Source organism: Pseudorca crassidens, chromosome 11 (genome assembly GCF_039906515.1).
Source record: "Pseudorca crassidens isolate mPseCra1 chromosome 11, mPseCra1.hap1, whole genome shotgun sequence".
NCBI lineage: Eukaryota > Metazoa > Chordata > Mammalia > Artiodactyla > Delphinidae > Pseudorca > Pseudorca crassidens.
In genome coordinates, this window is record NC_090306.1 from 105,435,240 (window position 1) to 105,461,791 (window position 26,552).

At 49.2% G+C, this 26,552-nt stretch overlaps 1 protein-coding gene across 6 annotated transcripts; it reads left to right on the forward strand.

The window, feature by feature from the left end:
- The first annotated feature begins 243 nt into the window (after positions 1 to 243).
- Positions 244 to 26,552, forward strand: ZBED4 (zinc finger BED-type containing 4). Of its 6 annotated transcripts, XM_067698438.1 has the most exons (5): positions 244 to 379; positions 2,321 to 2,399; positions 7,024 to 8,215; positions 8,695 to 8,897; positions 21,402 to 26,552. In XM_067698438.1, exon 5 carries the CDS (start codon positions 21,742 to 21,744, stop codon positions 25,267 to 25,269), a length of 3,528 nt encoding a protein of 1,175 aa, XP_067554539.1. In that variant the 5' UTR covers positions 244 to 379; positions 2,321 to 2,399; positions 7,024 to 8,215; positions 8,695 to 8,897; positions 21,402 to 21,741; the 3' UTR covers positions 25,270 to 26,552. The 6 variants fall into 6 exon arrangements, with proteins under 6 accessions (XP_067554539.1, XP_067554540.1, XP_067554538.1 ...); XM_067698439.1 differs by lacking the exon at positions 7,024 to 8,215; XM_067698437.1 differs by lacking the exons at positions 7,024 to 8,215; positions 8,695 to 8,897.

Here is a 26,552-nt window from a genome sequence, read left to right on the forward strand (position 1 = left end):
CCGGCCAGGGGGCGGGACTGCGCCTGCGCAGTCAGCAGCACGTCGGCCCCTCGAGCGGCGGGACTGCGCCTGCCCCGTCAGCACCGCCTCGGCCCCTGGAGCGGCCGGACCGGCCGGGCCCCAGGGAGGGACGGGCATATGGGCACTGCGCCTGCGCGCGCTGGTCCCGCCCCCTTCCCCGCCCCGCGCCGCGCGGGGCCCTGGGAGGGGTGCAGCGTCCGGCAGCGTCGCGGGCGGGCGGGCGGTGGTGGCGGCGGCGGCGGCGGCGGCGGGAGGGGCGCGGGGGCAGACAAAGCCGCGGCTAATGAATGGGAGTGAGTCCGCCTGCGCGGCCGTCGTCCGCAGCCGGGCGGGAGCCGCCCCACGCCCGGCGCCCGCGGTGAGTGCGCGGCCGGCGCCGACTCTGCCTCAGCCGCGAGCTCGCGACCCGGGCCCGGCCGTCCTGGCGCGTCGTCGGGCCGGGGCCGGGGTCGCGGGGGTCGGGGCCGGGAGTCCGGCTGGGGGCCGGAGGTCGCGGGGGTTGGGGAGCCGGGCCGGGGCCGCGGCCGCGGCCGGGGTCGCCGCGATGTCGCCTGAGCCGGGCCGGGGGTTGAGGGGCGGGGGCGCGGCCTCCCGTCGCCGGGACCCCGCCCGGGCCGCTCGACTCGACCACAGTGCCCGAGCGCCGGGCCCGCGCCCCCGGCCCGGCTGACAGCTGGCGCGCGGTGGGCCCGCGGACGGTCGCACCCGGGGCGCGTGTTCCGGGCTGCAGGGTTTGGTGGAGGAAACACCTGAAGTGGTGGAAAGTTGGTGCGGACACCCGGCCCGGCCGCAGCCGCGGGGATGGGATAGACGGGGCACGGGCCCAGGGACTCGGGAGAACGCAGAAGTGCCCGGCCGGTGTGAAGTTTACGCGCTGACCACGCGGGCGCCTGTGCGCGCGGGGCGGGACCGGGCGCCGCAGTCGTGGGGGAAGCCCGGTGCTGGGGTGGGGGGCGCCGGACGGCGGCCGGGCAGCTCCGCGCAGCAGCAGACAGGTGCTCTTTGGGCGTCTTTCCTGAAGTCCTTTGCCCTCCGCCACTACAGCGAATCGCGTTACAAGTTACGTTTTTAGGATTTTCCTCTAGATACAGTATTTTATTTTCAATGCACTTCCAGGAAGAGGCACCCAGGGGCCTTATTTACGTATGTCTTAGGAAGCAGATGAGACCTTCCTTATTACTACATGCTTCTGATGCTTTTTAGTTATTGTACGTGTTTCTGGGTAGGACCATTCAAGTTTAAGTAGTGAAAATATGAATCAAATTGCAAAGCATAATTTCAAGTGTTTTTTCCAATTGCGGTTGTTTTTCTAGACCGAAGTAAAGGTGGAGTCATTTGTGTATCTTGTGTTTTTTCTGTGACCCACACCATCCCTGTTACTTAAGAGAATTGCCAGCCCTCTTGACTCTCTTGTATTTTGGGTGAATTTCAGTAGACAGATACATGCACCTCTCTGGAAGCAAGTCCCTGCCAAGCTGAGCCGTCAGGAGACACTTCTGTCGGCATTCTCACGTTCCTAAAAAAGGGAAGTTCTTTGCTTTGAAGTTAACTCTGATCAGATCAGTCCATAGGTTTTTTTTTTTCCTTCCAGCTTTAAGATCAAGTCCATAGTTTTGAAAAAGCCACTTTAGATTTTCATGAGACGAGTGTGATCACACACCAGTATGATAATGGCGCAACCTTGTGACTTTTTATATTAATTTTTGAGGTTTTCTCTATATCATGGTGATAAAATTAGGAGACGATGAAGGATTTAGTTGGAGTTTTTAGAAAGTGCTCTGAATAAGCCAAAGTTCAATTATGAATTAATTTCCATACAAAGTTATCTTGTGAGAGGAAACCGTGTACTCAGGGTTTTCCAATGGGCTGTCCGTGCAGGGATGCACACTTCCTGTAATCCTTAAACAGATCATATCTGCTCATCATGATTTACATTTTCTCAGGAAAAGATCTAGAAATCTTAAGAGAGAGTCTGTGACTCTTCAAGAAGGTAATCTCCTATCTTGGAAGAAAGCTCAGACTTGCGTTCACGTCACAGGTGTTTGCTTGACACCCCTTCCTCCTCCACTGTTCTGGCTAATTCCTGATGGTTTTGGACATGAAAACTCTGCCCTGTTTTTCAGTGTCACCGCACAGAGGAGGAGGTTTGTGAGTAACTCAAGCTGTGCAGAGAATGCTCCTAACGCATTGGGAAGGGTTTTAAGTGAATTTTTAGGGTCACCGATTGAATTCTGTGTTTGCGCAAAGGAGCCGGTGCGGAATTTACATAGCAAAGGAAACGTGTGTACCTGTATTTCAGATCCCTGTCTGGCGAGGAGTTTGGAGCGTGGCCAGCACCGGGCAGTGGAGCTGTTGCGGCATGAAGAGCGGTGACGGCGGTCAGTGCTGTCCTTCCCTCTGTGTGTGTGTTTCTCTTTGCCTGGCTTCCGCTCCTTCATCATCTGAACTCTGGTCTGATCTCCTCCTTCAGTGTGAGGTCTGCCTGGCGAGGGGAGGGGGGCAGGTGAGCGACTCTGGGGCACAGTGAGGAGCCTCTGATGGTTGGTTGGGGGCCCCCGTGACTCTCCCTCACCAGCATTGTGTTTCCTTCTGAGCTTCTCTGCACAAGGCTTGCGACTGAGAGACAGCGACTGTTATTCTTCTAGTTACTGTTTGATATTTAAGGTGCTGTTTACATCTCAGTACTTGACATAAGCTGTAGGAACCATCGTCCGTATGTACGTTTTGTGTTGGATGAATTTAGCTGCATCAAAAGGCACAGTTTGCCTCTAGCCCCGACCGTCCTGCAGCCTCTCGGTCAGGCCTCCCTTCAGTGTCTGGGTGACAGCGGATTTCTTGTCAGTCACCTTCCAGGTGCTCAGCCCTTTCCACAGCCCTGTCTCTCCTGCCCTTCTCCCTCACCCTACTTGTCATTGCCTGACTTTGCATCATTCTGGAATAGTTCACATCACTTCCTAGCTAATTGTTTGATGTGTGCTTTTGGTAGTTCAAATCCTGGAAGGCGTTGTTAGGAATAAAATAAAGTCTTTTCTTCTCACGCCCCCTATTTCTGAGGTAGAGGGGACCAGGAGAGACAGAGGTGCCGGACTCTGCATGAGGTTTTCTCACCTCTCTACTCTGCACCTGGCGCTGTCCTACCTGCTGGGGGCAACGGTGGTTTTTACAAGAAGGCCCTGCCATTGGAGAACTTAACGTAGTGATGGTGGGATGGACTCCAACCAGAGAAGGGAGCTCCAGGAAGAGCACAGGCAGGCGAGGGCGGGGGTGATGGCAGTGTGAGAAGCGTGCTCCAGGAAGACCTCTTTTAGGGGGAGAGGACCTCTGAGCCCCGCCCTGCAGGGTCTGGGGGTGATGGAGTGGAGGCCCTGAGTAAGAAGCAGCAGGGCCTCCACTGCTGTGGGAGAGGTTGGCCCCTCCGTTTGAGCCCATGTCCTGTCGTAAATCCCCCTTCCCAGCCTTGATCAGGTGCCCGCTCTGCTTGGTTTCTGCTTGCATTCAGGTGAAGGCCTTCCAACCGCCGGGCCCCGCCCTTTCCCCCCGCAAAGTCTGTGTCGTAGAAACCACTGATGCTGGGCTGGGCTGGGGTGTCCCCCACTGACCCGCCGGGTGCTCTGTGTGATGGCTCTTTGGTCTGTGTGGCCTGCGCCCCGCCCCCACAGATGTAAACCAAGGGACTGCGTTTTCATCCAAGGCCACGGCTAACTGAGCCTTACCTTGTGGCTCTCGTGCCACAGAGGCAGCAGCGGAGGGAGCTGTGTGCTGTTTGGTGAGAGCTCCGGTTACTCTGCCGCAGGCCATGTGCCCCATCTTGGAAGTAAAAGGACTCCAAACACTCTTCCAGCAGCTTCCAGCCACGGCAGCAATTTCAAACCTGTCACTGGTGGGACTGCCCTGTACGCCGGGGAAAAGGTGCTGGTATTGGGTAAAGGGACCCTCAAAAAGACAGAGCGGAACAACCCAGATAGCCCTGGTCTGTGACCCAGAACGTTTCAGGGGTAGAACAGGGACCAGCCGCCCCGAACGGAGTCTGTTTGCCTCCTCTGGAATGTGCTTTGTTTCCAGGGTGGCCTTATCAGGTTTTCTGGCCATATCTCGTGGAAGTGGCTCCGGTTCTAGGTCTCTGAGTTCGCCTCTCTGCGGTGGGCTCTGGCTCTGGTCTGGGTCCTCCGCCTCAGCTCGGCCAGGCCTGGGGGCTGGCTTCTCCATGTGAGTGGGTGCTGGTACTTCTGCATGGGAGGCAGTTGACGCTGTTGCCACCCCTGGAATATGTGAGTCATGGCTCTCCACCCTCAGAAGGTGCTACAGTTACTCTCAGACGTGGACCAGATCTTAATTTATAGCCTTGGTGGGAAGACTACCACGTCCAAGGGTGAGCCAGGCAGGGGTGCCGGCGGCGGCCCTGATGCCCTCGGTGTACTTGCAGCTCTTGGGGAGCACGTGGACTTTGAGCTGAAAGCAGATACACTTCTGTGTTTTAAAGGCTGTGCTGTGGAGAGTTGGAAGAACAGTCCGTGGCGCTCTCCGACCTGCCCCAAGATGGAGCACATGTCACGACATTGCCATGGCACTGCCGTGGCTGCCACCTCCGCCTGTCTGGTGCTTCCAGACCTTCTCTAAGGAGATTGCAGATGTCACAGCACTTCACCTCTAAGTGTCCTTTTCTTCTAAGGAAAGGCAAAGGGAGGAATTCCCTGGCGGTCCAGTGGTTAGGTCTTGGCGCTTCAGCACTTGCATTGCCGTGGCCTGGGTTCAGTCCCTGGTCAGGGAACTAAGCTCCCGCGTGCCGCAGAGTGTGGCCCCCCAAAAAAAGAAAAAGAAAAGGCAAAGGGATGTTCTTCTCTCTCACCAGCAGTCCAGCTGTGAAGGAAATGAACGATAATCCCTCATCACATTCAGTGGCCAAGCCGCAGTCCGATTTCCCTACTTGTGTTTATTAGCTTGTTTGTTCCAAACCAGAATCTAGTCCAGGTCACTGCACTGAGTCTGTCTCTTTAGACTTTTTTTTTCTGGAACAATAACCCGCCCCCATTTTTTTCCGTGACACTGACTTTTTGAAGAGACTAGGCCAGCTGTCTCGCGAATGTCCCATGTTCTGGGTTTGTTTGCCATTTTCCTTCTTTGTCGTTTACAGTTGACCCTTGAACAACACGGCCGGCGGTTGGGGGCGCCACCCTCCGCATAGTCGGAAATCCGAGGATAAGTTATAGTCGGCCCTCGGTGTCCACAGCTGCTTCCCATCCTCGGACGCCACCAGCCGGGGACCTGCACGTCTTCACGCGGGTGGTGCCGGGCTTCCTGTTTGCCGCCCTCAGAGGCTGTCCTTTTGGGACTGACGCCCACTTTCTAGGGCTGTTGTTCTTTCTTTCTGTATTTCATCTGTGTTTCCCTTGCCCGTTACATTCAAGGAAGACAGGAAAAGTGCTGAATTCTCTCCTTGTATTACCTCTTTCTGGGGAGCAGTGGCTGTAATATTCACCTGCATTGTGGCAAATGTTTTTATTTGTCCTTTTTCTTCTTTGAGTATCAGTGCTGACTAACAGGTTTTCATTTATTCGTTACATTGTAATCTATTAAAGTCCTCTGGTTCTGTTTTTCTGGTGTTCAGGTGGTTGTGACTGACCCGTCGGGAGCCCCGGCGAAGCCGGCTCCGGGTGCTGCTTTGGCATCATCCTGGCAGCACTTTCCTTCCGCCACCTTCCGTTCCTTTGCCAGAGCTGCAGTCAGCTCTTTCTGCAGAGCACTTTGGTTCCCTTTAGTGCAGAAGGTGTTTAGAAACCAAGATCTAGGTATTCGATCTGTTTGTTGTCTTTGGGTATTGTTGCAGCTTTAAGTGTTGGTCTGGTGCACAGAGCTAGGAAATGTATTTTTACAACATCAAGAGTTATATTTTCAATGCAGATTTAAAATTATATAGTTTTACTTAATTTCTTTGATTTTTAAAAAATGTCTTTTTCTTTTCTTTTTTTTAATTAATTAATTTATTTTTGGCTGTATTAGGTCTTTGCTGCTGCACGCGGGCTTTCTCTAGTTGTGGCGAACGGGGGCTACTCTTCGTTGGCGGTGCGCGGGCTTCTCATTGCGGTGGCTTCTCTTGTTGCGGAGCACGGGCTCTAGGCGTGCGGGCTTCAGTAGTTGTGATACATGGGCTCAGTAGCTGTGGCTCGTGGGCTCTAGAGCTCAGGCTCAGTAGTTGTGGCACACGGGCTTAGTTGCTCTGTGGCATATGGGATCTTCCCGGGCCAGGGCTCGAACCTGTGTCCCCTGCATTGGCAGGAGGATTCTTAACCACTGCGCCACCAGGGAAGCCCCTATAGGCAACTTATTTTTTTTATTTTTTTTTTTTTGCGGTACGCAGGCCTCTCACTGTTGTGGCCTCTCCCGTTGCGGAGCACAGGCTCCGGACACGCAGGCTCAGCGGCCATGGCTCACGGGCCCAGCCGCTCCGCGGCATGTGGGATCCTCCCGGACCGGGGCACGAGCCCGTGTCCCCTGCATCGGCAGGCAGACTCCCAACCACTGCGCCACCAGGGAAGCCCAGCAACCGTTTTTATTTCTACTTTATCCTGCAAAAATAAGCACACACGCATATATTTGTAACTAGCCCATGGAAAGGATCCTCTGATTAGCTACCTCTACTTTTAGGTGTTTTCGGCTTTGAAACTAAAAAATGTAAAGTGAATTTCAGAAAATGTGGGTTTTGGATGCCTCCTTTCTACCCCTCATCATCCTCTCCCTCCAGTCTCTGCTCATAATTTAGGATCGCCGTGCTCACTGTTCAAGTGTACCTGTATTTTCTCAATCTCCTCGGTGCTTCAGAGCGGTCCTCTAGCTATCAAGAGATGAGTGGGGCTGAGTGAGACGGGGCACCCTTCGCCCTGGGGGCCAGGGGCTGCGGGCAGCACCCACAACAAGGAAACTGATGGGATTTGTTCTAGAAGGACCGTTTCCCTTATTGTCATTGATTGCCCTATTTAAAACTCATGCTGATTGATTTTATTTTAGACTAAATCTGATTTGCTGGAGAACAGAAGCAGAACCACGGAAAGGCTGGTTCCAGATGCCGTCCAGATGCACGGTGAATAGGTAGCCCTCGCCTTTCAAGGCCAGAGTAAGCCTCCAAAGTTTTAGGACAGGTGACAAAAACCAAATTGTTATTCACACACATAGAAAATTATCAAAAATGCCTCAGCAACATAATCCTTTTGTGGTTGGAAAACTAAAGCTAACGTGCTTTTTTGTCTTTTTAAAAATTTGGTGCTAAAATAGTAGAAAAATTATTTTCTTTAGTAGTAAGCTGCTAGAGCAAATGACAGCATTTTTCCTAAAATAGAAACAACAGGGACTTCCCTGGCAGTCCAGTGGTTAAGACTGCATGCTTCCAATGCAGGGGGCCCTGGTTCCACCCCTGGTCGGGGAACTAAGATCCCCCATGCTGTGCGGTGTGGCCAAAAAAAAAAAGAAAAAGAAACATCATTGTTATCTATGATTTTGAAATAATATGTACAAAACTAGCCCAGTAGTAGAGAAATACATAAAATAGAAGGTGAAAGTCTCTCCTGATGACCACGTTCCAGATGCACGTTCACATGTGTGGTCAGGGAACTAAGATCTGACATGCCACGGGGCAACTACTGAGCTCGTGCTCCTCAACTAGAGAGCCTGCGTGCCGCAGACTATAGAGCCCACGCACCCTGGAGCATGCGCGCCACAACTGGAGATGAGAAAACCCGCACACCACAACTAGAGAGAAGCCTGTGCGTCGCAACAGAACAGATCCTGCATACCTCAACAAAGATCACGCGTGCTGCAACTAAGACCCAACACAGCCTAAGATAAAAATAAAGTATGGCACAGAGACAAACTGCATAAATTAATAGCTTGATGGATTTTGATAAGGTGGACACTTGTAACCATCCCTTGGGTCAAGAGAGAAAATTTTGCCCTCCCTGGCATCCTTCCACGTGCCCTATCCCAGCCACATCCCTCCCTTTGGTGCCAGATACTTCCCTTTCTTCGTAGTCTTATGACGGGATTGCACGTCTTTAAGCAGTAGTTAAGTGTTGCCTGTTTTTCACGTGACGTTTCAGTTCCTTACCTACAGGGCACCCCCTCCTCCCGTGGGAGTTTGGTGTGGAAGAAGCCAGGTGGCTGCGCTCGTGTTTCTCAGTCTGGATTTTGCCAGCCACGGCCTCAGGTGTGGTTTAATGTTTGCCTGCTCTTGGTTCCTTTAAATTGGTGGTGGATCTAAGGCCTAATGAGGTTCAGCCTCCTTCCTGGCTGCTGTGATGCTCCCTTAGGAAGGACCTCGTGTGTGAGGCTCTCGCTCTCTTTGCTGTTGGCAGCCAGCGATGCACAGAGCTGCAGGCTTTAATCAGTAAAAGTTATGGGACAGGGACGTTCCGGCTCAGTTACTGCGTCTTTGTTCACGAGCTGGGCTTGGAGTAAGAGGACCCTGTCCTTAGCTCCTCCGTGGTTATCTGGTGCTGTAGTTTATGTAGGAAACTGAAGAAGAATGCTTGCTTCTGTATCAGTTTCCCATCATCCGCCAAAGGTGACCAACTGAGCGTTTTATTTCGGTGTTATGCACTCATAGATTTAACATATTTGATGTGCTTTAATGCATTATTATGACGGTCCTTATTTACGTTCAAATTATCTCATTTTTTTGGACAGTGGGAGCCCTTACAAGTTGGCGCCTAGATCCTTCTGACACAATTCTCGTCCTCTCTCAGAGGTTCCTTGCTCTCTGGTGTGCCAGAATATTCTAGGCTCATTTTGTATTCTTCCTGCCCAAGACTTGCAATCAGCCATTCCTTCAAAAGCCCTGGTCTTCTTTAATGGGAAATGATGTTTCACAACTATAGTCTGGATGTCAGGTAAGCTCATTCCCATTGGGTTGGTCACTGTTTTTGGGTCTTTGCAGTGAGCAGAGCTGGGGTAGGTGTCCTGCTCACCGACTGAAGGATGTGCATTTGACCTTTCTTGCCCTGGGTCTCTGTCTCTGTCTGAGGATGCTGCTTCTCAAGGACATGGGAGGTGAGAGTCTTGTGCTATTGCTGGTCACTCCTCTGCTTCACCCTCACTGTGCACGCCTCAGTCTGCGAGTAACAGTGGCTGTGTCGTTACTGAGAACAGGCTGATACTTTCTGCCAGAGACTTCCCATTGTCCTCCCATCCCTCTTGGCAGTGATTGGGCTCTACGTGGAAGCGCGGTGACCATTGCCTACTGTGCTCTATCCCGGAGACCCTCACTCGGTCTTAGTCCTGCGAGGGAGTGTGTACTGAGCGCTCACACGGTCCTTTGATCAGTGTTTCTCTAGACTTTTTGGTTGAGGTTCGCTCTCTGTTAGATTTCTCTGGGAGGACTCAAGGAAAAATATTTCCTGAATTCTTGCACGTTGATAATAGTTTTTCTGTGTCTCTTATACTTGTAAGCCAGGTTGACTGGATATAAAATGCTTGGCTCACATATTTTTTCCTCAGGTATCTTAAATATGTTATTCTGTTGTCTTATAGCATAAAACATTGCTGTCAAACTCATGACAATTTTATTTTCTTTCCCTTGTACGTGACCTTGGTTTTCCCCTCAATGGCATTTCTTTTTTTTTTAAGTCCAGTGGTTTTCCTAGAATATACCTCAGTGTTAATTGTTAAGGATGGATTTTCTCAGCTTTACGATATGCTCTTTCAATATACGTAGTTTTACAATTTTTATTTCAAAGTGTTTAGTGTTCTCTTCTTTTGCTTTGTGCCCTCCTTTTTCTGTGGGGGATGCTCTGATCATACATGTGTTGGATCTTCTTTGCGTGTGTGTTCAATTGGCCAGCTTCTCCTGAGTCTTTTTTAGCTCTTCATTTCTTCTTCATTAAAAAACTTTATTTTCTAAACTCTTCTGTTTATCTTAAGAAATCATCTGTGGGGTTTATTTGTTCTTATGTTGCTTCTAGTTTAGTCTTTATTCTTAAAATGGCGTTTTACTTTTTGTTTTTGAGCGTGTGTGTTTATTTTGCTGAAGATTTCAGGTTACAGGGAGGCCGTATACACAGCCCACGGCCACCACCCACCCTTTTTGCTGGCTTCGTTCTCTTGTTTGAACAGATAGGGCTCTTTCTCTTTCTTCCCCCTCCAACTTTCCCCTTTTTCTCTCCTAGCCTCATGATTTGCAATTTGTAAAATGACATTTTACTTTTATTTGTAATATTTTCTTAGGATCCATAACCTCATTTCAGTGTTTTTCTATTCTGATTTATTTTGTTCTTTTGTATTATTTTCTTAATTTCTTTAGCTTCTTTTGAAATAAGTTATAGTTTTCATGTAATTTGTGCTTATATTTTTCTAGTGTGCTTTCATTATCTATAGAGATGTTTTTCTGGTCTTCATTTTTTTTTTTCTCTCTTATCCTTTTGTAGGATTTGACCTTAATTCTTTTCTGTTGCTTATTGTTTTAGTTTTCTAGTGCTGCTTTAACAAATTATCACAGAGTGGTTGAAAACAGCATAACTTTGGAGGTCAGAAATCTGAGATGGGTCTCACTGAGCTTAAATCAAGATGTTGGCAGGCTGCCTTTCTTTCTGGAGGCTCTAGCAGTGAATGTTTCCTTGCCTTTTACACTTTCTAGAGGCTGCCTGTGTCCTTGGATGTGGGCCCCCCCCTCTGTCTTCAAAGCCAGCAACACTGCATCTGTCTGACCTTGTGAAGTCTCTCTTCTGCCTCTTTTTCCCACTTTTAAAGGTCCTTGTGATAACATTGGGTCCACCCAGATAATCCAGGATAGTCTTCTTATTATCCTGGATCAGTAACCTTAATTCCATCTGCGTCCTTATTAATAATCCTACTTTGCTGTGTAACCTAACACAATCACAGGTCTGAGGATTAGGACGTGCACTTCTTTGAGGACCGATTACTCTGCCTGCCATACTCATTTTTATCTGATACTAGTTTTGTTTTGTTTTTTAAATAAATGTATTTATTTATATTTTATTTTTGGCTGCATTGGGTCTTCGTTGCAGCGAGCAGGGGCTACTCTTCATTGTGGTGCACGTGCTACTCATCACGGTGGCTTCTCTTGTTGTGGAGCACAGGCTCTAGGTGCACGGGATCCAGTAGTTGTGGCTCACGGGCTCAGTAGTTGTGGCTTGTGGGCCCTAGAGTGCAGGCTCAGTAGTTGTGGCTCACAGGCTCGGTAGTTGTGGCTCGCAGGCTCAGTAGTTGTGGCTCGTGGGGCTTAGTTGCTCCGCGGCATGTGGGATCTTCCTGGACCAGGGCTTGAACCCATGTCCCCTGCACTGACAGGCGGATGCTTCACCCCTGCACCATCAGGGAAGTCCTGATACTAATTTTTCACATTCAAGAAGGAGAGGTGGCTGAGGATGACTTGTCCTAACTCATGGTGCTTCCTATGCTGCAGCCTTTATCTACTACTGAAAAGGTGGCGGCTTCCACTTTCATGTTTTACGTTGTGTATCTAGGAATATCTGTAGTTTTCTTGTTATGTCTTTGGCTTTGGTACCCAGGTGATACTGACCTCTTAGAATAAACTGGAAAGTATTCTATCCTCTTTCAAAGAGTTTATGGAGTATTGATATCATTTCTTCTGTAAATGATAAAATTCACCAGTGAGGCCATCTGGGCCCACATTTTTCTTCATGGGAAAATTTTAAGTTACTAATTCAATGTCTTTACTTGCTATAGGTCTATTCTGATTTTGTTACTTCTTGAGTCACTTTAGTTAATTTGTTACTTTGTAGGAATTTTTCCATATCATGTAAGTTGTTGAATTTGTTGGTAGACAGTTGTTCATGGTCCTGTCTTACATTTCAGTTAGTTACTTTTTTTTGTTGTTTTAAGGTTTTTTGATGTGGACCATTTTTAAAGTCTTTATTGAATTTGTTACAATATTGCTTTCTGTTTTATGTTTTGGTTTTTTGGCCGTAAGCCATGTGGGATCTTATCTCCCTGACCAGGGATCAAACCCACCCCCCCTGCACTGGAAGACAAAGTCTTAACCACTGGACCGCAGGGAAGTCCCTCATTTAGTTTCTGAGGAGGCAGTGGTAATGCTCCCAGGTTTTCGCACTCTATGTCTTCTTTTTCTCTTGGTTAATGTAGCTAGGGATTTGTCAATTTTGTCAGTGTTTTCAAAGAACCAACTTTCAGTTTCATTGAAGTTCTATATCACTTTTCTGTTTTCTATTCCATTAGCATCCACTCTAATCTTTATTATTTCCTTTTTCCTACCTTGGTCTGGTCTGTTCTTTTTCTAGTTTGCTTTTGTTTTCTTTTTATCTGGAGGTGAATGTTTACATTATTGATTTGAGATCTTTCTTCTTTTCTAATATAGGTATTTAAAGCTATAAATTTCTCTCTGACCACCAATTTAGCTGCATCTCATGTATTTTGGTTTGTTGTGTTTTATTTTCATTCAGATGAAAATACTTTCTAATTTCCCTTGTAGTTTCTTTTTGACCTGTGGGTTATTTAGAAATGTGTTATTATTTCCAAATATTTATTGATTTTTCAAATTTTCCTCTGTTACTGTCTTGTAATTTAACTTCATTCTGGTTGAAGGATATGTTTGTATCATTTCAGTTCTTTTAAATTTATTAATACTTGTTTTATGGCCCAGCCTCTGGTCTGTACTGTGGAATGTGTTGTGTGCAATTGAAAAGGGTAAGTATTGTGCTGCTGTTGGATGGAGCCCTGTGTAGATCTGCCAGTTCAAGCTGGTTAACAGCACTGTTCAGGTCGTCTGTATCCTCACTGACTTTCTGTCTTGCTGTTCTAGTTGGCCTCCCTTCAGGTTTGCTGATTCTTTCTTCTGCTGGCTACCACGCCCCTCTAGTGAATTTTTGATTACAGTTATGCATTTCAGCTCCATAATTTCTAATTTCATAATTGGTTCTTTTTCATAATTTTTCTCTCTATACTGATACTTACTTGGGGAGATATTGTCCTACTTTCCTGTAGTGTCTTTATATGTGGTTTCCTTTAGTTCTTTCAGCTTATTAGAGTAGCTGATTTAAAGTCTTTGTCTAGTAAGTCCAACCTCTGGACACCCTCAGGAACAGTGTCTTGGTTTATTTTTCCCCCATGTGTGGGCCATACTTCCCTGCTTTTTTTTTGCGCGTCTTGTCATTTTTTCGTTTTTGTGGAAAACTGGACATCATTTGTTATTGCTGAGGGTTTGTTCTGTTTTTGCCTGTTTGTTCCCTTAGTGACCTTCCTGGACTAATTCTGAAAAGACTGTACTCCTTGCAGTATTTGGACACTTCAGTCTCTGCCTGGTTAGCTTGGTGTCAGTGATTTCCTGAAATCCACTGAGCTGAATGATTTCCTTAAACGCTGCCAACAGATGCACCTGCCATCTTTGCCAAGAGCTGCGTGTGCCTGTGCCTGTGCCTGTGCATGTGCATGTGTGTGGTGGGACAAGCATTAACCTTCTCCTTGCACAGGGCTTCAAGGTCAGCCAGAGGTGAGAGATGGGGTGGCCCCGCAGGTCTCTCCTGGGCTTGTTCTTCTACAGCTGCAGGGACGTGTCAGAGCCTTTCACAGCTCCCTGCAGACGTCTCGTCCCCCCCATCTTCCTTCTCAGCCTTTGGCCAGGCTCTTGTTTGCCCCACTGGAGTTGCAGGGTTAGGCAACTGTGATGTTACAGAAGTGCAGCTGTTTGCTTTTCAGCAGAAGCCCAGGGAGAGGGCTTTTCCCATTGAAGGCTCTGAATCGGGTCAAATAACTACCGTGCCCTGTGAGCAGGGCTTTTCCAGGGACCTGTGACAAAGGTCACATGGTGACAGTGCTGCAGACAGTGGGACTTTCTGAGGGACCGCAGGCCAGGTCTGCCCCTCTGGTGGCTGTAAGGCTGCTGTTCCTCACAGCTCCCGTGGTCCTGTGGTTCCTGTGGGGAAGGAAGGATGGGAGTGAAATGTTCTAACGAGCTCCCACAGTTCTTCTTAAATGCTCCTCAGATTGCTGCAAGCCTTTGCTTAACCCCCAGGGTTGTGAACAGTTTGATGTTGACACTGCCTAGCGCTGCCTTTGCTGTCCTGCAGCCACTGGGTCATGGAGGTCCTCACCTACCACTCTGAGCAGTGCCTGCGTCGTGAGAGTTCTCCTTCTCTACCCTTCCTTTGCTGTTTCTTTTGTCCCTGAACTGCTCAATTTAGAGTCTGTTCCCAGCAGTTCCTCTTTGAAATGGGTCTTTGTCCTGGAGGAGGCATGGGCTGGGTGGTTTTTCTCCAGCCTCTTTGGACCTTACGCTGGACCCCTGACATACGTCCACTCTGCTGAGTGCAGAGAGCCCCTCCCAGTCTCAGCAGCTTGGTCCTCGGGGCTTCCGGTGAGTACCTGTTGGCTCCTTTGGGACTATCTGTAACCACATGCCCAGGGCTGCTTTCTCTTTCCGCCTGTACAGATCTAGTACCGCATGGGCCGTGCATACATTCTTGGTTTGTCCTGTTGGCTTATATTTTGGAGGGAAGGAAATCCCTCGTCAGGTTTGTCTTCTTGTTGGTCTCATCCATGAGATTGTGGGTTTGCTCTTTTAGTTCTGTGCTGTATTGCCAACTGAAACAGTGAACTTAACTGAAGTTCAAGTGAACAAATAACTACACTTAAGGGAAAAAACTGACCCGAGAGACTTGGACACGGTGCTTGGTTGTATACCTCAAGCCCCAAGACAAAAAGTATAAACCGATATTTCTGTCCAGAAGCTTGTGCTTCCTCGGTGGTATGGGTCAGCATTCTGAAAGTACTTTCTGAATATTGAAGGACTGAGCAAATGAGCAAGTCTTTTAAGGCTAGTGGGAGCCAGATTTCTTGCAATTGGAGAAAGAAGTTACAGATACGGAACTGGGGAGGCTCGGGTGATCCTGGGATGTTGGATTGAAATTGGAGGCGTCAGCGTGCACATGTGGTTTTTATCCACCTGTGCGTGTGCATGTAGGCGTACGTGTGTATTAATGGTTTTTACTTAATTCCATTGAAAGGGCCTAGAAACAAAGGCACCGCAGTGACAGCGGGCGCACCAAGCGCCTCACTCTTACCCACCATTACTGTTTTGTTAACTCTTGTCGTTTTCTGTGCGTCACTGAATTTCCAGGTGGGATTATTTCTGCCTGAAGAACACTCTTGCATTTGCTTCAGTACAGGTCACCTGGTGACACATTCTGTGTTTGATTTGTCTGACGGTGTTTTTATTTCATATTAATTCCTGCAGGAGTATTTTTGCTGAGTATTGAATTCTGGTTTGCCTTTTATTTTTTTCACAACTATGAAGATAGCATTCCTTTGTCTCCTGGTTTACGTTGCTTCTCTTGAAAGGTCAGTAGTCTGTCTAGTTATGTTTTCTTAAAATAATTCCTGTGGAAGTGGTGTAATATATACTAGTGTGATGACCTGTGCACTCATCACCTGGCTTTAGCAGTTACCAGCTCAGGGCTGCTCTTGTTTCATCTGTGTCCCTCCCCCCACCCAGTATGTTAAAGCAGGTACCGGAAACCATATTTCATCGGGATAGTTTTCAGTAAGTATCTTGAAAAGATGGGATTCTTTGAAACGTTTTATCTGCAGTATCTTTGTACCTTGATAAACAAAGAATTACTTAATATCAAATGTTACTTCAGTATCCAAGTTTCCCACATAGTCTAAAAAATGTTCTTATACAGTTTGCTAATTCAGACCAGGATTCAAGTATAATTTGTTAAAGAAGCTGGGTTGTGTGTCCTGTAGAGTTTCCCAGAGTCTGGATTTCGGTGGTATTTACATGTGCGCCTCCCTCCCTGGTCACTTTTTCTGCTTTATCTCTTGTTTTTTTTTTTTGTTTTTTTTTTTGCGGTATGTGGGCCTCTCACTGTTGTGGCCTCTCCCGTTGCGGAGCACAGGCTCCGGACGCGCAGGCTCAGCGGCCATGGCTCACGGGCCCAGCCGCTCCGCGGCATGTGGGATCTTCCCGGACCGGGGCACGAACCCGTGTCCCCTGCATCGGCAGGCGGACGCTCAACCACTGCGCCACCAGGGAAGCCCTATCTCTTGTTTTTAACACTGTTTGTTTCTTTTTCTTTAAATCTTGCTTGGGGTTTGTAGGGACTCTCGAATCTGTGCTCTGAAGTCTTTGATCTGAACTGCCTTTTTTTTTTCCTGGTTTTTCTCTGTTGTGGTTTATCACAGCATACTGAATAGAGTTCCCCGTGCTGTACAGTAGGACCTTGTCGTTTATCCATCCTATAGATGCTAGTTTGCACCTGCTACTCCCAACCTCCCAATCCTTCCCTCCCCCGCCCACCCTCCTCCTTGGCAACCACAGGTCTGAGTCTGTTTTGTAGATAAGTGCACTTGTGTCGTATTTTAGATTTCACATATAAGTGATCTCACGTGGTATGTGTCTCTGTCTCACTCACTCAGTGTGGTCATCTCCAGGTCCGTCCATGTCGCTGCACTCACAGCCACATCTCTTCTTCTTCCTGCACTCCTGTCTTCTGTGCACCGCTCTGGCCCCCCAGGGCTTCCAGTACTCACTTCTGCATGTGAGCAGTGGCCTGTCTCCACCCGCGTGCCCTGGGCGTGTTTCTCACCCTCTCTAAACCTCAGGGTCCTCGTGTGTAGAAGGAGAAATCGCAAACTGAATCTTCCTCGAAAGATTTTCATGTGGTTTAAGTGAGACAACGCAGGTTGAACCCACGGTAAACAGTCACTGTTGGCTCTCCCATTCTCGTCACGCCGTGCTCTTGCCCCAGGAGCGTCTCCAGAGAGAGTCAGAGTCAACCGGGGATGTAATGTTTGCCATGAAGGGAGAAGAGCTGGTTTCTCCCAGACCCGGAGAGAGGAATGAGGACGAGGCTGCCCAGGACTGAGAAGACATCCGGGCACTGAGGCCGTAAGGGAAGGAGCTGCAGGGCAGAGTGACCTTGAGCCTGTGACCTTCCTAAGCATACTGAGGTCCAGCACTTCCTCACAGAGGCCTTATAACCTTTATTACATAGGGGACTGTGTCTTCTGTGACTAAAGCAGTGTGACCTTTCCTTCCTGACCTGCCTCTTGCCTGGACCCCCAGTGTGACACTGGGTGCAAGTGTGAGGTGGGGGTGGGGGGTCCTTGCCTCGTTCCTGAGCTTTCCCTGCCCAGCATGACGGTAACCGTAGAGTGCTCCTAAAAGCCCTCGTAAGGTTGAGGAAGTTCTCCTCTCTTCCTACCTTGCTGAGAGTTTCTGTCGTGAATAGGAATAGAAATGATGTTAAATGTTCTTCTGCACCTAATGACATGACTCTATGGTTTTCCTCCTTTTTTCCATTAATGTGGTGAATTCTGTTGGTTGAACATTGAAGGTTAAACCAGACATGCTTGTGGTGAACCCCTCTTACTCACGGTGTATTATCTTTAATGTGCTGAATTTGATTTGTTAAATTTTTAAGAACTTGCTACATTTTCTTAAGGTTTTTCTATGATCATAGGGGTATGAATCTGATTCTTGTCTTCTAATGTCTTTGCTTGTTTTAGAGTCAGGGTAATACTGCCTCATAAAAAAGACTTGGGACGTGTTCCTTCTATTTTCTGGAAGAGTTTGTGTTTCACCAGGTTTTTTTTCTTTAATGTTTGGTGAAATTCACCAGTGAAGCCATCTTGGCTTGGAAGTTTCTTTAAGGGAAGGTTTTTAATTACAAGTTCAGCTCTTAAAAGAGATAGAGGGCTGTTCAGGTTATCTCTTTCGTGAGTTTTTGTAATGTGTGTCTTTCCAGGATTTACCCGTTTCATCTAAGCTGCTGAATTTACCATCATAAAGTCACTCACCTATTTCCTTACTACCTTTTTGCATTTGTAAGATCTTTGGTGAAAAATCCCCTCTTTAGTTCCTGCTATAGGTAATTTTATGTCTTTACCATTGTTTTCTTTAATCAGTCTGTAGAAGTTTGCCAATTTTGTTGATCTGTCGAAAGAACCGGTGTTAGGTTTCATTGATTTTTTTTTTTCCTCCCCTGCCTCTTCCCCCACACCCCCAATTTCAGTGATTTCAAATCTTTTCTTTATTGTGTCCTTCCCTTTGTTTGCTTTGGGATTAAATTTGCTTTACTTTTCCTTGTGATTTTTTTTCTTTAACCCTCGGCTTAATATAGAAGTGTTATTTATTTGAAGATATTTAGGATTTTTCCAGATGTCATTCTGATGTTGATTTCTCATTCAGTTCCCTTATTGTCAGAGACCATTCTTTGTTTGATTTCAGTTCTTTTAAATGTATTGAGATTTGCTTTACTGTCCAGAGAACAGTCTGTCTTGATGAATGTTTTGTGTCCACCTTTAAGTGATATTCCGTTGTTGTTTGGACTGTTCCATAAATGTCATTTAGGTCAAGCTGATGATAGTGATTTAAAGTCTTCCGTTATCTTTACTGCTGTTCTGTCTAATTGTTCAGTTAACTACTGAATGGGGGTGTGAAACCCCATCTGTAATTTTGGTCAAGTCTCCCTTTAGGTCTGTCAGGTTTGTTCATGCATTTGGAAGGTCTGTTGGTAGCTGTGTGCATGTCTGATGAACTGACCCCTTTGTCACCCTTCTGTGTTGTTCTCGCACCCCCACCTCACGCTGACTTAGGCGCGCCAGCTTGCTCCTGGTTGGCGTTAGTGTGCTGCACCTTTTCTGTCCTTTTGCTTTGAACCTATTTGTGTCTTGATATTTAACGTGTTTTTTGTAGGCAGCATATAGTTCATCTTAGTTTTTTACCCAACCTGACAATCCCTGCCTTTCTTAAAATACAACTTTGTTGGTTGTGTAGGCTGTGTCCTGTGTCTTCTTTCCTCTGATGCTCTCCTCCCAGAATGCTTCACGTCTGGCCACCGATATGTGGTCTTGTGTCCACACTGGCCATTCTCCAGCACCAGCTGGCTGTCCCTCAGTTCAGTTCTGACACCACCAGCTGAAGTCATCCTCAGATCCCCCGGGTCAGGGCCCAGTCCCACAAGACCGCTCCCATTCAGACACCAACCCCAGTTGTCCCCTGTATTTCTGACCAACCGGCTTAAGTCTGGGTTCCCACAATAAAGTGCTAGGGTGGCTCACAGAACTCAGGGAACCCTTACTGACATGTATTGGTTTATTGTAGGAAAAGGATACGATAAGGGACACAGGTGAACAGCCACGTGAAGATGCACAGGGCGAGGTCTGGGAGGGTCCTGAGTGCAGGGGCTTCTGTCCTCCTGGAGTTGGGGTGCGTCACCCGCCCGACACGTGGTTGTGTTCACTAGCCCAGCAGTTCCCCTAACCCCCGGACCATTGGGATTCTATAGTGGTTTCATCACATGGGCGTGGTCAGTATTAACTCAGTCTCCAGCCCATCCTGGGGGGTGGGGGTGTGGCTGAGAGTTCCAAGTTTCTGGCCGCGGCTCTTTCTGGTCATGGGCCTCCATCCAGGAGTCACCTCGTTAGAACAAGAGATGTTCCTGTCACTCAGGAACTGCCAAGGGTTTTAGGAGCTCTGTGTCAGAAACTGGGGGCACAGACCAGTGTACATACATATTTCATACTTTTTCACATTGGGTGTAATTGACATACAATAAACTGCACTTATTTAAAGGGTACAATTTGTTCAATATACACACACACTTATATCATGTTTATATACATAAACAGTTTGCTGCCAACATTTGTGGACAAATCATATGAGCATAGGCACTCACATGCAACTAATTTTCAGCGAAGTTACAAAGGCATCCTTTTGTTGAGAAGGATGGTCTTTTCAACAAATGGTGTTTGAACAATTAGATATTCATATGCAAAACAATGAATTTGAATCTTTCAAAGATCTAAGTATAAAATATAAAACTTCTAGAAAACACAGGAGAAAATCTTTCTTAGATACAACCCCAAAAGTACAGTCCATGAAAGAACAAATTGGTAAATTGGACTTCACTAAAATTAAGGGCATTTCTTTTCCAAAAATACTGTTAAGAGAATGAAAAGACAAGCTACAGACTGGAATCATGTACCTGATAAAGGGCTTCTTTCCAGGCATGTAAAGAACTCTAAGAAAATACACAGTCTGTGAAAACATGGGCAAAACACGTGAACAGATGCTTCACCAACGGAGAGAAGCAAATGGCAAATACACACATAAAATGTTCAACATTATCAGTCATTAAGGAGATTGCCAATTAAGGCCGGAATAAGATACCTTTACACACCTGTTAATTAGAAGGGCTAAAATTAGATGGGTGGACCTTACCAAGTCTTAGTATTTTCTCTTTACCATCTTTTTCTCACTTTTTGGATATATAGTAATGTGTATATGTTACTCCCAAATTCCTGATTTTCCCTCCCCCCTACCTTTCCCCTTTGGTAACCATAAGTTTGTTTTCTATGTCTGAGAGTCTATTTCTGTTTTGTAAATAAGTTCATGTGTATCATTTTTTTAGATTCCACATATAAGTGATATCTTATGATATTTGTCTTTCTCTTTCTGACTTCACTTAGTATGATAATCTCTAGATCCATCCATGTTGCTCCAATGGCATTATTTTATTCTTTTTTATGGCTGAGTAATGTTCCATTGTGTATATGTACCACATCTTCTTTATCCATTTTCTGTCAATGGACATTTAGGTTGTTTCCATGTCTTGGCTACTGTAAATAGTGCAGCTATGAACATTGGGATGCCTGTATCTTCACCTATGGTTTTCTCTGGGTATATGCACAGGAGTGGGATTGCTGGATCATATGGTAACTCTATTTTTAGCTTTTTTTTTTTTTTTTTTTTTTTGTGGTACGTGGGCCTCTCACTGTTGTGGCCTCTCCCGTTGCGGAGCACAGGCTCCAGACGTGCAGGCTCAGTGGCCATGGCTCACAGACCCAGCCGCTCCGCGGCATGTGGGATCCTCCCAGACCGGGGCACGAACCCATGTCCCCTGCATCGGCAGGCGGACTCTCAACGACTGCGCCACCAGGGAAGCCCTATTTTTAGCTTTTTAAGGAACCTCCATACTGTTCTCCATAGTGGCTGCACCAATTTACATTCCCACCCACAGTGTAGGAGGGTTCCCTTTTCCCCACACCCTCTCCAGCATTTATTATTTGTAGACTCTTTGATGATGGCCATTCTGACAGGTGGGAGGTGGGACCTCACTGTAGTTTGATTTGCGTTTCTCTAACAATTGGTGGCGTTGAGCAGCCTTTCACGTGCCGTTTGGCCATCTGTGTGTCTTCTTGGGGGATCATGTCTATTTAGAGGGTATTTTCATTGTGTAACTGGTTTGTAAAAAAAGTCAAGGAACAAACTTTTCTGTTTTAATTTCCCATTACGGAATTCCTTTCTATGCATACATCGAGGCTCGTATATCCATGACAGTGTAGATTTGAAGCGTGACTGAGTCCAGTGTCTGACTTGATCTCCTCTTCTGTAGATAACGCAGAAGGATCGCTGTGCCACCAAGATGACGGCGATCCTGCGTCTGAGACAAGCAGGTCCCCGCTGCGCGAACGCGTGTCTGCACCGTGGAGTGTTTAAGAGTAGAACTTCTGGAAGGCAGCGGTCCGCACCCTGATGACGTGCTCACCAGTTCCCTGGTCTACTCCTCAGTGAGATTTATGATTGGCCATATTCATAAACATCCTGGAAGATAGGATTCTCCTGAAAGAACTGAAGATAATGTACATTTGGGGGCACAAAGGAGCATTTGCATCAGTTTTCTACCAACGCAGGCGGTCAGCATCGTGAGGCAGCCAGAATAGTTATGGTCAGTCATGGAGAATCACCAGGAGACGCGTCCGGAAGCGGGCGGGGATTTTGTTTCTGATCAAATACATTTTAAAATAGAAGAGGAAGATGACGATCACATCGCTGATCACAGTTTGGAAAGAATGGACTTTAGAAATGAGCAGGAGAACAGGAAACGGGCTGGCAGCGGGGATGAACGGGCAGAGGGCAGAGAGGCGAGCTGTGGCTGCCAGCCCCCAGGGAGGCGCGTCTCTCCTGACCCCGAGGACGACTACGGGGCCCTATTGTCACAGTATAACAGCACCCTGTACAGCGTGGCCATGGAGGCCGTGACGCAGAGCCTGCTCTCCGGCCGCGGCATCAGCTCCAGGAAGAAGTCCCCGGCTTGGAAGCATTTTTTCATCTCACCCCGGGATAGCACGAAGGCCATCTGTACGTACTGCATGAAGGAGTTCAGCAGGGGCAAGAACGAGAAGGACCTGAGCACCAGCTGTCTGATGCGGCACGTGAGGCGGGCGCACCCCACCGTTCTTGTGGAGGAAAACGGCAGCGCGCCGGCCCCGGCCCCCCTCCCTGCCCCTCTGCCGCAGCTCCCGCCGCCGCCCACTGATGCCGGAGACCCGGGCACCGTCCTGTCACCTGGCAAACTCGTCCCCAGAACGGCCTCTAAGAGCCCATCTCCCCATCAGGTGACAGAGGAACTTGGCTCTGTGGTTTCTTCCGAAGAGGCCCCCTCCGACGTGTCAGTCTCTGAGAGGTACAGCAGGGATGAAGCCCTGGCGGGGCCGCCTCCCCAGCCCCCCAGCCTCCACTGCGACGAGCCTGCAGAGAACGGGGCTGAGAAAAACCTCCCCCTGCCCAGGAGCGCATCCGGGTCCAGGAGGAGGTCTGCCGTCTGGAAGCACTTCTACCTGTCGCCCCTGGACAACTCCAAGGCCGTGTGCATCCACTGCATGAACGAGTTCAGCCGGGGGAAGAACGGGAAGGACCTGGGCACCAGCTGCCTCATCAGGCACATGTGGCGGGCACACCGCTCCATCGTGCTTCGGGAAAACGGCGGGGGCGCTGGCGTGCCGCCCCCCTACTCTGCACCCCCAACCCTGCTGCCCACCCCGCCGCCGCCTGACGGAGAGCCCAGCCCCACGTCCTCGTCTCCGGGGAAGCCGGTGCAGGACTCCACCTCTGCGCCCTCCTCCCCCGACCGGCTGGCGGAAGACCCGCCAGCACACTGGAACCTCGGAGACACGCAGGTGGAAGACGCGTGGGCGTTGTCCTCCTCCTCTGACGTGGGTGAGGCCTCATGGGCGTCCTCTCCCGAGAAGCAGCCGGGCGACACGCCCAGCCCTCGCCCACTCGAGTCCGGTGCCGTGTTCCAGCAGAACAAGAAGGTCATGAGGAGGCTGAAGTCGGAAGTCTGGCATCACTTCTCGCTGGCCCCCACGGACAGCCTCAAGGCTGTGTGCAGGCACTGTGGCTGCGTCATCAGCCGGGGCAAGAAGGGTGACGTGGGCACGAGCTGTTTGATGCGGCATCTCTACAGGCGCCACCCGGAGGTCGTTGGGAACCAGAAGGGCTTTCTGGGGGCCAGCCTGGCGAATTCGCCATACGCCACCTTGGCTTCTGCAGAAACGTCCTCCTCCAGATTAACTGACCTGCCGACCATGGTCACAAAAAACAATCAAGTTATGTTTCCCGTCAACAGCAAAAAGACCTCCAAGTTGTGGAATCACTTTTCTATCTGCTCCGCAGACCCCACGAAGGTCGTGTGCTTGCACTGTGGCCGGACGATCAGCAGAGGCAAGAAGCCGACCAATCTGGGCACCAGCTGTCTCCTGAGGCACCTGCAGAGGTTCCACGGCAGCGTGCTGAAGCCCGACGCCCCCAGGACGGCGCCACCCTCCCCTCCTGGTGCCCGTGGGCCCCTGAGCTCAGAGTCGGCAGGCGCCTCCTCCTGCGATGACACCAGCGAGAAGTTTTATGATTCGCATCCAGTTGCCAAAAAAATAACAAGTCTCATTGCTGAAATGATCGCACTTGACCTCCAGCCGTACTCGTTTGTGGACAACGTTGGCTTCAACAGGCTGCTCGGATACTTGAAACCTCAGTACTCTCTGCCCCCTCCGTCCTACTTCTCCAGGACGGCCATCCCAGGTATGTACGACAATGTGAAACACATCATCATGTCACATCTCCAGGAAGCCGAGAGCGGTGTGGTCCACTTCACGTCTGGAATCTGGATGAGCAGCCAGACCCGGGAGTACCTGACCCTCACCGCCCACTGGGTCACCTTTGAGTCGTCGGCCCGACCGCACCGCGAGGACCACCACTGCTCGGCGCTGCTGGACGTGTCGCAGGTCGACTGCGACTACAGCGGCGGCAGCGTCCAGAAGCAGCTGGAGTGCTGGTGGGAGGCCTGGGTGACGTCCACTGGCCTGCAGGTGGGCATCACAGTCACCGACAGCCCCAGCATAGGGAAGGCACTGAACGAGGGGGCCCGCTCGAGCGTGCAGTGCTTCAGTCACACGGTCAGCCTCATCGTCAGCGAGGCCATCAAGAGCCAGAGGATGGTCCAGAACCTACTCAGCACCGCACGGAAAATATGCGAACGGGTCCACCGGTCGCCCCGGGCGAAAGCGAAGCTGGCAGAGCTGCAGAAGGAGTACGAGCTGCCGCCCCACCACCTCCTCCAGGACGTCCCGTCCAAGTGGAACACGTCGTTTCACATGCTGGAGCGGCTTATCGAGCAGAAGAGGGCGGTGAACGAGCTGTCTGTCGAGTGTAACTTCCGGGAGCTCATCAGCTGCGACCAGTGGGAGGTGATGCAGTCCGTGTGCCGTGCGCTGAAGCCCTTCGACGCCGCCAGGCGGGAGATGAGCACCCACGAGTCCACGCTCAGCCAGGTCATCCCCATGATCCACATCCTCAACAGGAGGGTGGAGATGCTGTTCGAGGAGACCATGGGCATCGACACCATGCTCAAGTCCCTCAGGGAGGCCATGGTGAGCCGCCTGTCCGCCACCCTCCACGACCCCAGGTACGTGCTGGCCACCCTGCTGGACCCGCGCTACAAAGCCTCCCTCTTCTCCGAGGAGGAGGCGGAGCAGTACAAGCAGGACTTGATCAGGGAACTAGAAACGCTGAATTCTACCTCAGAGCCCACGCCCGTCTCCAACGGATGCGACCCGGGCTCCCCACCGCGAGACTGTGCCGGCGAGGAGAGCCTGTGGTCACTCATGGCCAAGATGAAGAAGACCGAGCCCAGAGGGAGGACGAAGGTCCCGGAGGACATGGTGCTCGCGTACCTGGAGGAGGAGGTGCTGGAGCACAGCTGTGACCCGCTCGCCTACTGGAACCTGAAGAGGGCGGCCTGGCCGGGCCTCTCCACCTTGGCCGTGCGGTTTCTGGGCTGCCCCCCGAGCATTGTTCCCTCCGAGAGGCTGTTCAGCACACCCACTGAGAACGGCAGCTTTGGCCAGTCCCGGCTCACGATGGAGCATTTCGAGAAACTTATTTTTCTGAAAGTGAATCTTCCCTTAATATGCTTCCAGTATTGAAGCTCACGGTGGAGCCACCGGACGAGAAGCAGCACCGGCCCCGGGCTGGCAGCTCGCTGTGGTCGGGGCCCTGCGGGACAGCAGGCCGGGCGCTCAGGTCCACATCCACGGGAGGTTCCAGTCCCGGCCGTCGCCGTCACGTCCACATGTGCCTTACCCAGTCCTTCAGGCCAGGTACCACGGTGTGTTTTTTAAGAAGTCCAGTAGAAACAGCCTGTCTTGTCAGTTATGAAATACAATGATTAGGTTTTCATTCGTAACTGTAAAATTGTTTAAAAGTTGGGGGTTAGGAGTTTGTTTTACTAGAATGGCGGAGGAGATATAAGCAGTTTTATTCAGTAGGCTTCTTATTGGATTATGTAAAAACCACAAATCAGGTACTGTACTTTAGTTTAAAATTGCTTTAGTTGCAACAAAACTGCTCTTGTGGCTGTCAGACAAAACCTGTGTACAGGAGGTGGAGTTCAAGCCATCCCGACCGAGCAGTTCCTGGCTGCGGGCTCCAAAGTACGTTCAGGGGACGGTGAGTGTTCTGGGAGGTGACTGTTTACACGACAGAGACGTGGCTTTCGAAGACAAGCCTGCACTCACACGTATCCCGGAATGTCAGTCATGTAGGGTTCAGGGGAGAGAGCACTGCCGTTTCAGGGGTTTGCCCTCGGTGCCACGTGGGCTGTTAGCTCGGACACATCCCCGCCATTCACAGTGAGCGCCGGTGGTGCCTGCTGTGTAGCTAGTGCACAGCGTGACACGTTTACAGCATCCTGTTGATGGAATCTCCAAGCCTCTGACTCAGTGGCTCTACACCATGAAGCTATCTTGAAATTTGTGCACTGACCCCCAATTTGATCAAATTATGTATACAGTCCTTTTTAGAAGAGGTGGCTTATTAACAGGGAAGAAGATTGCTATAATACAGTTGTAAGAATAGCCTTAGGTGTTTAGATTTTCTTTTTGATAATAGGGAAGATTCAGCCATCAATGGGATATTTTAGAATCCCAAGGACATCAAAATGGAGTATCAGTCATCAGGTTTTTTTAACAATAATACGTCTTCAAAGTTTTTGCCTCAGTGTCTAGAAAAGGGTTCATTTTCTTATTTCGAACCAGGTAAATATTCTGGGTGAAACAAGTCACTGATTTGCCTGTGACCTTTTAGAAAAGTTGTCGTTTTGTTAAAATACTGTACCTGTTATTAATCTGAATTTGCATTGACTACGTTTTAGTGTATTTATAAATGGTGAACCCAGTTTCTGAAATTAAACTTTTTATTTGCAATTTTC